The sequence below is a fragment of the Corylus avellana genome, chromosome ca3, assembly GCF_901000735.1.
Source record: "Corylus avellana chromosome ca3, CavTom2PMs-1.0".
Classification (NCBI taxonomy): Eukaryota; Viridiplantae; Streptophyta; class Magnoliopsida; order Fagales; family Betulaceae; genus Corylus; species Corylus avellana.
Genome location: NC_081543.1, coordinates 24,851,178 through 24,864,891, shown reverse-complemented (window position 1 = coordinate 24,864,891; position 13,714 = coordinate 24,851,178). Strand labels below are relative to the sequence as shown.

Genomic DNA, 13,714 nt, shown 5'->3' with positions numbered 1-13,714 from the left:
GTTTGAGCCTACACGTGAGGGAGAGTGTTAAACTAATGATTAAATAATTAAATTTACCTCTTTCTATAAGCTTACGTTTGTGGGACAAGTGTAGCAGGGTCAACATAGTTTTATATATATATTATCTTTCCATAACTTCATTTTTTTTATTTTTTTTATTTTTGCTAAAATTGCATAAACTATATATCCCATAGTTGCATGGTTTGGATTTGATTAAATGATTCAATTTTGGCATAGGAGGGAGGATTAACTTGGGCACTTTGGATTAGGATTTCTTAAAATTTCAAGGGCATTCTACGGATCAGAAGATTTCCTCAAATCTCAACTATTGTTTTCAAATTAAATAGTTGAGAATTTTTTATATTAACACATATCAGCATATATCACTTTTAACAACTCAACATTTATCCCTTCAATCGTTACAATATTTATCCATATTTTGACAGTAATAGCTCTTGATATGACAAAATTTCAACCACTTAATTTGAAAATAATAGTTGAGATTTCAACCGCTCACTCAACCACTTATATAATTACTTTGAAAATAATAATTTCTACCCAACTTTGATCCAACCTTTTCAAACCTATAGGTTTAGAACCAATAAATCCGAATCATGATCCTTTAGAATTATGTTACGTGAATACGTAATGGGATTGATTTTAGATTCTGAGAGAATTTAGACCTTAGATTCTAAGAAAACTTAGACCTTTAAAATTTTGAAAAAACCTAAAAATCCTTTTCAAACTCAAGGTTTAGGATTAATTTTCTGATTCCATTTTATTAAAATATAATCCTTTAAATTGGAAGATTACAATGACTTAGGACTTTGAGTAAAGCTACTACACTGAAGATAAACCTAGAAAGATAACTACATAATTGAAATACAGATAGATATCTATAATATAAAAATACTGATAACAAACTAATCTAAACTAATCTAAATGAAATCTAATTCATTTTAAATATAAATCTACTATAATTTAATATGTACTTTATCCCTATGTTACTTTTGGTAACAAATTCATAGAGTATTATCCGGAGTAGATTTCTCTTGGGGACTTTTTTGGATTCAGGCCCATGTTTTTAATGTAAATGTCTTTATCTATCACAAGACGAAAACTGAAGGACTTTTGAGACAATTTCTCCTTTTCTTTGTTTTTTTAAGCGAAAGGTGACCAATCAAATCAATCACAGGCAAGGGGCAAATTTTGTACTTTCTCTTTTTCCATTTACACCCTAAACTTCATGTTATATTTAGCTCGGTAGAAGCCATTAGATTTATGGGCTATTAGGCCACGCATGATCAGCCCAATTTTCTGGATTAGTGTGCAGATCCACACCAAGTACTTCAACGGAAAAGGTCCATGTTTACTCCGGTTAAACCCACAATATCTGGGCCCAATGGACATCTTACAATGTTCTTATGTTTGTTGTTTGACATGAAATCGAATGAGCCGAGGTGGTCAAAAAAAAGAGAATTGTTACATATTGAATGGTAAATTTGTCAATCTTTTATAGAGAATGTACCTTTGGAGAGTCCTCTTTTAAGCCCATAATATAGCATGTTGAGATACCACACAATCCAAAAGCTTAAGCTGAGTTCATAATATAGCATATAGTAGCAGTTACCTACTATATATATATATATATTGTAAAAAAAAAAAAAAAGCTCATGAGTTTGGGTCCGAACAATACTATATTAACCACTCACACTTCTTATATGTTTCAAATGCAGGATTCTATTCTCTTTACACTCACACATATACTCAACACGGAGATAGACAAAAAATGAGTAAAAGATGAAAACCAAACATTTCTTGTCATTCCGTTCAACTTTTCCTTGATTATTGCTTTGAACAAGGTTTGAAATTTTAAACAAGAGCCATATAATTTTTTTTTGGAGTAACTGCACAGCAGACTTTAAAATCTTAATTATTATTTTAATTGAATGGTTTAAATTTTACCAATCCAACCTTTATCACTTTTAAGGAATTCTTAAACTTTTTGTGTCATTAGGTTATATATCGAGATAATTAGTTAATGAGATTTGATCTATAATACTGTGAAAGTAATTATAATATTATGAAAATATAAAATGAAATGCGAAATAAAAGAAACTAAAGATGAGAGAGTTTACGTGGTTCAGTTATGATCTACATCCACGAAATAGTACAAAAATAAAAAATAAGTCAATTTATAAAAAGTTATCACAGCACATTCGAATGAAACTACTTATCCGTTTGAGCGGGAATAAAACTCTCAATCCATTCCAAGCACCCTTTAAACGAATTTGAAACAGTAGAAGGCTTTAAGTCAACCTGTTTCAAGTGCTGTTCGAACGAACTTGGGACGACCGTTTCTATCTTTTATGTTCGAACGGATAAATAATCTCATTCAAACACTCTCTACTCCCATTGAGTCATGGCTTGATCTAGATCGCTCTAGTTGTCTCTGGTCTAAATCAATCATATTTGTAGGAGAGACATAGGTAGCCAGAAAGGAAATCTAGACCTGGAAGGAGTAAGATCCAACGGCCTCAGTGGCGGAGCCACAACGTGGCATCGGCAAAGATCTTTTTAATTTTTTTTCCCACCCCAAAATTAAAAATAAATAAATTAAAAAAAAAAAAAAAATCTTTTTACTTACCCATTACCCAAGACACGGCACTTCCAATATTACTAGTACTGTCATTACTTCTCAACATAGTTTCTACCTTGCTATCTTCAATAAGGTTGTCAAGCAAAGTGGGGTTGAGGATCTTTTGTCTCATATCATGTTTAGGTGCCACCATCATCATCACCAAGCAAAGTAATTCTTCCTCTCTGACTCTCGGTCGCTTTTGTGTTAGATTTTTGTTATAGTTTCTTTCTTTTACTTAGTTTTAATTTTGAATTTTTTGATTTATTTTATCAGTTTCTTGAGGTTGTATGGTGGTGCACTGGGTCTGATTATCAAAAAATGGAAAAAGCCATAGGCATCTAAATCGAAATGAATTTTTTTATTTAGATTCGATACTTGATGATTTTGTACTTTTAAGAGACTGTAAAGTACATTTCTAGGCTTTTTTTTTTTGTGTGTATTTCTGCCTTTTTGATTTAGTGCCGACATGTTACATTTCTAATATATAAATTTGAGCACATATTTATAAACTTTTATAAATATTTTTTTTGTGATGTATGAATTACTAAATTTTTAAGATAAAGAAAATTTTTAAGACATCAAAAAAATTTTAACGACAATCCCAATATAAAATGTCTAGTTCCACCGTTGTACAGCGTACATATTGCCGCGCTTGACAGATGAGACTCCAACACGGCACGTAAAAGGATTTGGCAGAACGCGAGCCATTTACCTATTTACCGATTATCAGTGTACTTTTTTAATATAGTAATAGTAGGTAACTGCTATTTTTCATTTCTTTTTGAATAACTCCAAGCATGCTATTTCCAAGACAATTTCTTTATAAAAAATTTATCTGCCACTGCTACTTTCTCATGCGGTGATATTCATCATGCTACAAACTGCAGGGCTTTTTTTTTTTTTTTTTTTTTTTTTAAAATTCAAATGTGGGAGAGGAAAAAGGAATTATAGATATGAACATTTTCCGCTCATGATCCTAAACGAAGATAAAAAATAAAAAATAAAAAAATACCAAAAGTAAAAATCTACCAAAAATGCAATTAGAATTGGCTTATTTAGCACTATGAGATATACTTGGAGGTAGCAGTAGATATCGGTTTGGTTTGCTTCAGTTCAATAGAGTCATTTTTTGTTCAGTTAAGTGAAATTGTCGGTTAAATCAGTTAATTCACTGATTACATTTGGATAATAATTTATTTCGAAAGTTTTGGTTAAACGAATATTTCTGTTAAAATCAGTTCGATTAATCAGTTAACCGTTGACTTTTTTAATTGGGCCAAAAATTGATTGTTTTGGCTCAAATTGTTTTTTTGGGCTAAAATAACTTATTAAACCAATTTTTTTTTTTTTAAATGAGCCCATTAATTAATACAATAAAAGTTCACCATATATATGTTCTATTCATAAATTGGTCCTAGAATCCACCAACTAATATGTTCTACTAAAAAAACCTAGCTAATGCTCTTGTAATCATCATTTTACTAAAAAAAAAATTTATTATCGGTTAATTATTTGATTAATCGATTCGAACTGACGTCGGAATAAAATTATTTTACTGATTATCAACCGACTTCTAGCGATATATGATTAATATCGATTCATGTCTGTAAACAATCGATATACCATAAACAATTAACTTGTCCACCTCTAATGGTCCAAGTGTTGAAACCTTGGAGCCTAGCATTAATATCTCATCATTAAATCAGTATGAAAAAAAAAAAGAACTGACATGATCCCTTCTCTATCTGGAACCCGACTTTGACGTATTGAAGGAATTTAATATAGAAAAAAAAAAAAAAAAAGAATATTTGGTATAAAAAAGTAAAAAAGTGATATAAAAAAGTGAAAAAAAAAAAAAATTTTGTAGTGATTTTTTTATTTAAATAGTAATAAAAAATAAATAATGTGATATATAAAATAAATAATGTGATATAAAAAATAAAAAAAGTAAAAATATTTTAATATTAATTTTTTTTTTTAAAAAAATAAAGTAAATAATACTTAAGAGAGGAGAAGAGGTTTACCAAACGGATTGTAAACTCTGGTCTTTTCGGTGAGTAGGTTTCACCGAACGTGGCCTATAGGGCGTAGGTTCTTATTCTTGTTTACTTTCCTACAGTATTTTGGTGTTTTTCAAACATAGATTAAGACACGCAATCAATGTCAGAAGATTGGGTCGGTGGTCCTATTGAATAAATATCAGGATCCATCAATCCTATGATGGCCCGACCATAATTATAATTATTATTTTTTTTTCTTTTTCCAACTTTACACGATTACAAATATAAATATCCTTGTGTCAGGGAAACTACTGAGTTAATTAAAATAGGATATATTTTGGCATGCTAAATTCACATTCAGCTCAAGTGGAGTTCATAAAATCTAGTAGCAAGGCAAGAACAGTAATAACAACATATATATATCCACAAAAAACTTGGTTATGTTTGTTGAAATGTTTGTTTTTTCTATGTTAAGGAAGTGAGTATGAGCAAAGGAGGAAAGTAAGTGAAAACTTACCACAACTCAAATCAATTAAGAAAACTTCTGTCAAGAAATTTGTGGATCACCTACCAAGTTTGTGGAGAAAGGATAATTCCTCTTCTTTTTATGGTGATGACTTCCATGTTTAGATCAACAATCACAATCAATAGGCGCCATGTAACTATGAGATTATGGGTCCTTCTGGCAAACTCTTTTACCTTAGATATTGTGGCTGACGTGGATTGATGTGATATAATGCTTTAAATTTTTTGAATTGAAAAATGAAAATGTTTTATTTTGTAATAATTTATTTATTTAAATAATAATAAAAAGTAAATAGTGTGATATAAAAAGTAAAAAATAGGATAATATTTTGATGTTGATTTTTTTTAGAGAAAAGTAGCGTGAACAGTTAAAAAAAAGGGAAAAGGGTTTGCCAAACGGTCCTAATTCTTTTTTTTTTTCTCTTACCCCATATGTAATCAATCATTCATCAAGTTATAAATATACAATTTGTATAAAGCTTTTTTTTTTTTCTTTGTTTATCTTTTTCGTTTTTTACATTATATTAGAGTCAAAAATCCTGAATTCGAACTTTGTCTTTATTAATTGACATTTTATTTTAATTACATATTTTAGGAATTGGGTCTTACTTATTAAAGAAGAATTTGAGTTCACACGTGAAGGAAGTATTAGAATATTAATGAAATGATTAAATTTATAATTTTTTATAAGTTAAAGGTTTTAAGATAAGTGGTGATTTAACATTCTATTTTCAAAACAAAAATATTAACAAATAACCTAAAACACAAAATACTCAAAATTATTTTATTTTTATCTCAATGAGAAAACTATTTTAAATTAAAAACAAAAAATACCTCCTAAAATAAATTAACAAAAATGACATAAATCTATCACATCTAATCGTATATGCCTATTTAACATGCATGTATGTAACATGTTTATACGTCCACATGTGCATGTAAAACAAGCCCACGATTCCACTCGGAGGCCTAAAAGAGATTTACCCTTTCAAACGTACAGTAACCTTATTGTGGCGGGTGACCCAACTAAATGCGCCACGGGTAATCCAACCAAATTCTCATGATCCCCTTTGGCCATGGAGGTCAAAGACTGAGCCTTTGGCCATGGAGGTCAAAGACTGAGCTGGAGAAAGAGGAAGAAGATTGAAGAAAGCAAACACAATTTAAGAAACCAAACCAGACCCAAGAAAAAAAAAAAAAAAATCCAAACCCACCAGGCCTTTACTTTCCCAAACCCAAAACACAAGAATTTTTATTTTTTATAAAAAAGAATGAGAGAGAAAGAAGCATAAAAAAGAGAGAGAGAATGGAAAGGGGAGGGAAAAGTGGGGAAGGGGGAGCAGAAAAGGAGGAAAATTTAGGAGAAAAGTTGAGGAGAGGGGTATTGTTGGAAGGGAAAAGAGGGGGCCCTTGTACTCCAGTGCTCTCTTGGAGACTTTGGGCGCCTCCTACTGCCCATGATACCATCATTAGGAGCTACCCTTTTCACCATCCTTCTGCTAGAAAGCTCGCCGCGGCTCTCTGGGAGTTTCAGCAGCTTTATTTTCCACTCTCTAAAATGCACCGCGGTGTCAGTAATGCTGGTCCTGGGGCTGACTCTAGGCTGCGCCGCCACCAGCACCACTATAATAAGCTGAGAAAGGACAAGGGCCTGGATCTTTCCCACTTCTTGGCTGATAATTCTACTAGTTCTCCTGACCAGGTATTGGGGTTTTTCTTTTTCTTTTTCTTTTTTGGCTAGATTTGAGGTGTCTGATTTGGGTTTTTGATTTTTTGGCATGTTTGAGCTTGTGGGTATGTCCAATTTTTAGTGGGGTTTCTTTTTTTCTTTCGGATTCTTTTCCTAACACCTACATTTGTACTTGGGCAAGATCATGAGTGGATGACTGTGTTGATGTTTATGAGTATTTTGTATTTTGCTTTGTTTTGTATGCCTTTGTTTATTGATGGTTCTTGTGATTCATGGGGTTTCAGTGTATGGAGTTTCTTGCGTTAGACAAAATCACTTGTTAAATGTCACGTGTTATTAGACTTATTGGTTTCTTTCTTTTCCGTAAATATGTGTTATACCAAGCATGTTTTATTTGTTTAAAGCTTCCGCGTGGCTCTTTCATTTATAGATATGTTTGTTGGTCCAGATGGGCAGGAAATGTGAATGGGTTTTTGTTTCTTTTCTTTTTCTGGTTAAAAGGTGGTTTTTGATAAAATTTTGATTGTGGGTTTCTGGGATTTTTAATCCTCTTTTATTAGGCCATTGGTAAAGATTGTCTGTTGTTTGTTTTTCGCATTGATTCAATTGTAGAACCTATTTTTTGTCCCCAAGAGCCAAGAGGCAGCTCAATCTCAATCGGCTGGGGCCACGCCTCATGAAGTGGACGTTACTAGTTTGAATCCCCCTTCCCCTCATGTTTGCCCATGTCAAAAAAAAAAAAAAAACCTATTTTACATCTTATGTTGTCGGTTGTCCTGTTGATTTTCATGTTATTCATTATCGTCATTTGTTTTGAATCTGTGGTTCCTCTTTTAGTTCTCTACTCAATGGTTATAATGGGTTCTCATTAGAAAGTTAAAAATAAAAAAATCGGTTCTCATACAAAGCAAAGAACTCTGAAGTTTCATTTTCTATTTGGTGAGGATTTCTACAGTAATGATTAGATTTTTCTTGTTAATTCTGCAGTGCCATATACTTGCTAGCTGCTTTACTCTTACTAAATTAACTTTTGTATAGAACTTTCACGTCCAAAATGTTTGAAAGTGCTACATAATTCTTCGACCCTGATTATGCCACCCCTTCTCTGTTTAACTCCCTTGGATAATTAATTACAATAAGGGTTAATTATCTTTTTAGTACTTAGGTTTTCACGTTTTTATTTTTTTCCACTTAGGTTTCAATTTGTATTATAAATGGTACCTGACTTATGGGTAAATACAAATTTAGTACCTTCATCACGATTCTGTTAGCCAAACTAACGGATTGTCATGGGGGTGGTTTCGGCCACCCCCTACGGCCCATCTGTGGGTGGCCGAACCACTCATAAGGCTTTAGGGGTGGCTGAAGCCAAAAAGGGGTGGTTGAATCACCCCAAGACCAGCCGCAGGGGGTGGCTGAAAGCACCTACGTTACAATCCGTTAGTTTGGGTGACAGAATTGTGACAGAGGTACTAAATTGGTATTTACCCATAATTCAGGTACCATCTGTGATACGAATTGAAATCTAGGTGTGAAAAAATAAAAACGTGAAAACCTAAGTAATAAAAAGGTAATTAACCCATAAAATAATGACCTTGACAATTGAATGAAGAAGCATATATTTGATACAAATTACTCAAATTGAGCAGTGCGAGAGATGTTTATTCTGTATGTTTATTCTGTATTGCATTATCTCGTAGCCTTGCCAATTCTAAGTATATCTACTCCACTATGTGCCATTTATGGAGGTTTGGAACTTTTGTGTGTTTTGGATAACCTTAGAAAGGATGGACTTCTGAAACTAAAGTTGGAAGTTATCTTTGATAGATTTATTTAAAATATTGGGTATTTCAATAGTTATGAAATCTATTTTATATCTAAAAGTTTTATGTGCATTTAATTGAAAGATTTACATCTTTCAAGTCAATCCAAAATTTTGGAGAGAACCAATATTTTGAAGTGTAGGAAGAAAAGTTGTCCCACATTGACTAGATAGTTGGATGTCAACTAGCTTATAAGGAATCATTTTCACTTAACAATGAATTGAGTGATGGATAAGAGAGCTAGCCGCCTAGCGGCGGCAAAGCTGCCCATGTCATGTGACATGAGCACGGGTAATGGGTGTTATGAGGTGCACTTTGCACATGCACATTGGATTTTGAGGAACTCTAATTTATTTTGGAAATTAAAAAGTTAACTAAGACTACTCTCGGTCAACCGAGCTTGATGCATCACGGCTACATACAAAAACCCGAGAGCCTTAGTAGAATGCTTGGAAGAAGCTCGGTCAACTGAGATAGCTCAGTTGACCCAAGTGCGAAATTAAAGAGTTTTGTATTATATATTAAATTGGATTTTGTGGTTACAATTTAAATTATCTATTAAATTGGATTTGGTGGTTACAATTTGTGACCAATGGATCAAATGATTTTGGACCACTGGATGTGTCCGAAATCACTATAAATATGACCCTTTGGTCATACGCAAAGACACGCAATCTCATAGCTTTTCTCTATTCCTCCTACATATCTCTTTTGTGTTATTCTCTCCACTAGGTTGTTTTCTCTATTCCTCCTACTCTTTTGTGTTATTCTCTCCATAAGGGTGTTTTCTTATTACTCTAGAAAGTGCTATTTTAGAGTACCATTTGGGTTTCGTTGTATCCTGAGAAATATTTTGTCAACCAAACCCCTAGGCACTTATAAATGGGACAAAATACATCTAAAGATATCATCGTTGTGATTGAGCTTTGAAGTCTCATTTTATTTTGCCTTCATAATGGTCCCTCTTGTATTCCATAATATTTCCAACAATCTCTTCGCAACTGATTTTTATCTGATGATCGCTGCCAGCCGGGGAGTGCAAGCAGTTTGAGGAGGCATGTTGCTGCATCACTGATGCAACATCATCGATCAATTGAAAGGAATAATCGCGCCCTGCAGCCTGTATCTCCTGCAAGTTATGGTAGTTCCATGGAGGTAAGCATCATGATCTTTTTGACAAATTTTAAAGTTAATGCTCTTTCACCAGTAATTTCAAGTAGAAGAGCGATACCACATAAAATGATTATATCCATTTTGGTTTAATATTGGTTTTGCTGGAGATAAATATTATTAAGAATCCAGAATAAGGCAGACTGCCTGTTATGCATCCTACACAAACTGATGAGACATGGGCCAGATTCACAAGTCGTACCTTTGAATAGTATGTGAAAGACTATAGAGCAATGCATTTTCCTTGAAGTGTCGAGAACGCACCACAATGGTGCGTCACTGGAGAAAGGAAATATATATCTAGGGAAGCATGATGGAAGTGTAATGCTGACTGTAGCCCTTGGGCAGTGGGCTTAATCAATTGACTTGTATTATTATACATAATTTTGGAATATTTCTAATTTGTGTTATGAATCTGAGTCAAGTGTGTCTCATAAAGTTGACTCCAAAGACATTACACACGGTACAATGTGCACCTTATGTTTTCTCTCATTGAACTTCTGTCTTAGTATCCTAACCTTCCATAATCAGGTTTCTTCATCATACTTATTCATCGGTTTACATGCCTTTCTCTTACAGGTGGCACCTTATAACCCTGCAGTCACTCCTACTAGTTCTTTGGATTTTAAGGGAAGGATTGGTGACTCACATTATAATCTTAAAACATCTACAGAACTGCTCAAAGTATTAAATCGGATCTGGAGCTTGGAAGAACAGCATGCGTCCAATATGTCATTGATAAAAGCATTTAAAATGGAGTTGGATCAATCCCGTCACAAAATCAAAGAGTTGCTTCGGGACAGGCAAGCTGGTCGACATGAGATGGATGATTTATTGAAGCAAATTGCAGAAGATAAACTAGTTAGGAAGGGTAAGGAACAGGAACGAATCCATGCTGCAGTTCAGTCAGTGAGAGATGAGCTAGAAGATGAGAGGAAGTTAAGGAAAAGATCAGAGAGCCTCCACAGAAAGTTAGCTCGGGAGCTTTCTGAGGTGAAATCTTCTCTCTCTGTTGCTGTGAAAGAGCTGGAAAGGGAGAGAAAATCAAGGACTTTGTTGGAAGACCTCTGTGATGAGTTTGCTAGGGGAATAAAAGACTATGAACAAGAGGTCCATGCTTTAAAACAGAAATCTGACAAGGATGGGACTCGAAGGGCTGATCAAGATCGTCTGATTCTTCATATATCTGAATCATGGCTTGACGAACGGATGCAGATGCAGCTAGAAGAAGCCCAGCATGGTTTTGTGGAAAAGAACTCAATAGTTGATAAGTTAAGCCTTGAAATAGAAACCTTCCTTCAAGCTAAACGCCTGGATAACTCTAAAAGTATGGATAACCAGCTGTCGAGAGATCGCCGCAAGTCACTTGAATCTGTCCCTTTGAATGAGGCTCTGAGTGCACCTCAGGACATGGGTGATGAAGAAGATTCTTTAGGCAGTGATTCACATTGTTTTGAGCTGAACAAACCAAGCAACAATGACTTAAAATCACATGGGGATGAAGCTGCGGATGGTCATATTGATGAAGCAGTGAAATCAAATGAAATGAAGAGAAGTTTCATCTCTCATCAACGGGTAAAAAGTCGTACTCCATCCAGCTTTCAAGTTAAGTTTGAAGAGCAGATGGCTTGGGCTATGTCATGCAATGGAAATAAGAAGTCCCAGGTAGTGGATACAGAACAGGATAAAACCACAGAAGCGAAGCCAGTTGATGTAAGCATTTCCCAGAATTCTGAACATCACGAAGCGACTGAAGACAGCAGTTACCAAAATAGGAATTTACATGATGAAATCCATGGGATGAGTTCCAATTACATGGTTGATAACCTAATAAGCCAATTTTCATTGTCGGATGGTGGGAACTTAAATCCTGACAGTAATTATGGGGAGGCTTCCTGCAGTAACTCTGGATGGAGGAATCAGCCGAGTCCGGTACGACAATGGATGCCAAAACTAGCATCCCCAGATCTTGATGTCTCTGAATCTTCGAAATTGCCTCCAGTCTTAAAGGAGAATACTTTGAAGGCGAAGCTTCTTGAAGCAAGGTCAAAGGGTCCACGCTCACGTTTAAAAGCTTTCAAACGCTTCTCATAGGTTTCCTGAATTTACTGGTTTAGAGCTTATGAAGGTTCTAAAAGCTTCCCACTAGGCTTATGGGAGTGGATGGGTCTGCCTAGCGGGCTGGGAATTTGCAATTTGTGAATATTGGCCATGGTACCTTCTCTGATTTTGGGATGTCACTTTACTTTCAAATGATGATAGTTCTGTTTTATCTTTTGTAATTTTGTAATTCAAGCCTGTATATGAGTGTAATGTTACTACATAGCTACATGGATAAGAAGAATTTCCAGACCGATTACAATTTTGAGTAATTACTTTGAGCCTTTCTGCACTCATCCCAGGTAGTTATCACTAATATATATGTGTATCCCATGTTTGCACAAGAATAACTTTATATGGAAAGTCTCTTTCATTTGTTGGAAGTGATCCTGAAACCATGCAAATGCTTTCTAAGTTTTTTTCGCTTTCTTCTTTGTATATTCAATGATTGTTGTATACAAAACCTTGTGCTGCAAGTCTATTTCCCAGAAGGTTATTGAGCAAATTAATTAGCTTTTTACAGCTAAAGTTGGTTGGGTATTGTTTGCAGACTGAGAAAGGACGGAGGATTTAGGCCTAGTTTGTTTCGGCGGAAAATATTTTTTGTTAGAAAATGTTTTTAGTTGAAAATATTTTTTTGAAAGAAGTGACTATTTTTCGTCTTTTGTTTGCTTGTGACTCTATAAAAGTGGCCATTTCTGGTAATTGGGCAGGTTATTGTAGAAAAGTAAAAAGTTCTTGTGGAGTTCACCAGTCCAGATAGGTGTCGGGCAGCTCGAGACTTGCTTGGACGCCCAATAAAGGGGCTTCTCATAAGTATCTATCCCAGATCCTTAGACATATTTTGGTCATGTGCAATAAGGATCACTTCCTGTGGCAGAGATCAAGACATGGATTTTCAGAGTTGGAAGCTTTTGGGTTGTACTAGCCTCGTCTTCTTGTTCATGGGGATGGCTTGAACTTCAGAGCTTTTGCCCGACATTCTTAATGGCGTCACATTGCAGATCAACTCACATGTGGCATAATGATATGCACCAAGATGGACCATTGCTCAAAAATATGGAATGAGGATCGTGTGCGATGCTGCTAGTGTTGCAACTATTACCGATGGCGCCTACTACAATGGCCTCGAGCTAGGTCTGAGTTTTTGTAAATGCAGGACTGGGATTCTTTCTGGTCGGACCGAAGAGGAGCCGGTCTTTGTTATTATAAGGACATAATTGTTATTTTATATTTTTTTGGGACAATTCTACCCGTATAATTAGAAGGACCGGATCTTTGGACTGAAGAGGATCCAAATGCGTCAATATAACCCAAACCGTAAGACCCGAAAATTTTGAAATAAAATTCTAGCATTTAAAGATCGCTAAGAGTAATAAGATGGGAAATGCTCCATGAGTCGTATAGGATAAGCACAATTTAACCCAATGATCTTTGGGTCGATTGTGAATCAAAACTTTGACTTTGTGGGACTTCGTAGGTTTCTCAAATGAAGGGCTGTTTGGACGAGAAATGGATCCCGTTCGCTAAGGGCAAAGCCTTCAATGTGTGTATAAGTGACCAGTCAAAATTTGATATCTCGAAGGACTCAAAGGTAGAGAAAAAGGTTATCCTTATAACTTTTCTTGCTTCAATGAGGAATGTAGGTCTTAGTGAGGGAGAGCCACTATTTTGGTGGAAACTTGTGGTGAATGAATACTTAAGGACTTCGTTTGGGTGTGTAATTTTTTTGTATGCTTTTATATTGTTTTTCAAATTGCGAATA

The 13,714-nt window shown here is 34.6% G+C and overlaps 1 protein-coding gene across 1 annotated transcript; it reads left to right on the top strand.

The window, feature by feature from the left end:
- The first annotated feature begins 6,300 nt into the window (after positions 1–6,300).
- Positions 6,301–12,211, top strand: LOC132173797 (uncharacterized protein At5g41620-like). Its single transcript, XM_059585404.1, has 3 exons — positions 6,301–6,868; positions 9,709–9,834; positions 10,429–12,211. The coding sequence occupies exons 1-3, from the start codon at positions 6,473–6,475 to the stop codon at positions 11,941–11,943; spliced, it is 2,037 nt and encodes a 678-aa protein (XP_059441387.1). The 5' UTR covers positions 6,301–6,472; the 3' UTR covers positions 11,944–12,211.
- Positions 12,212–13,714: the final 1,503 nt, after the last annotated feature.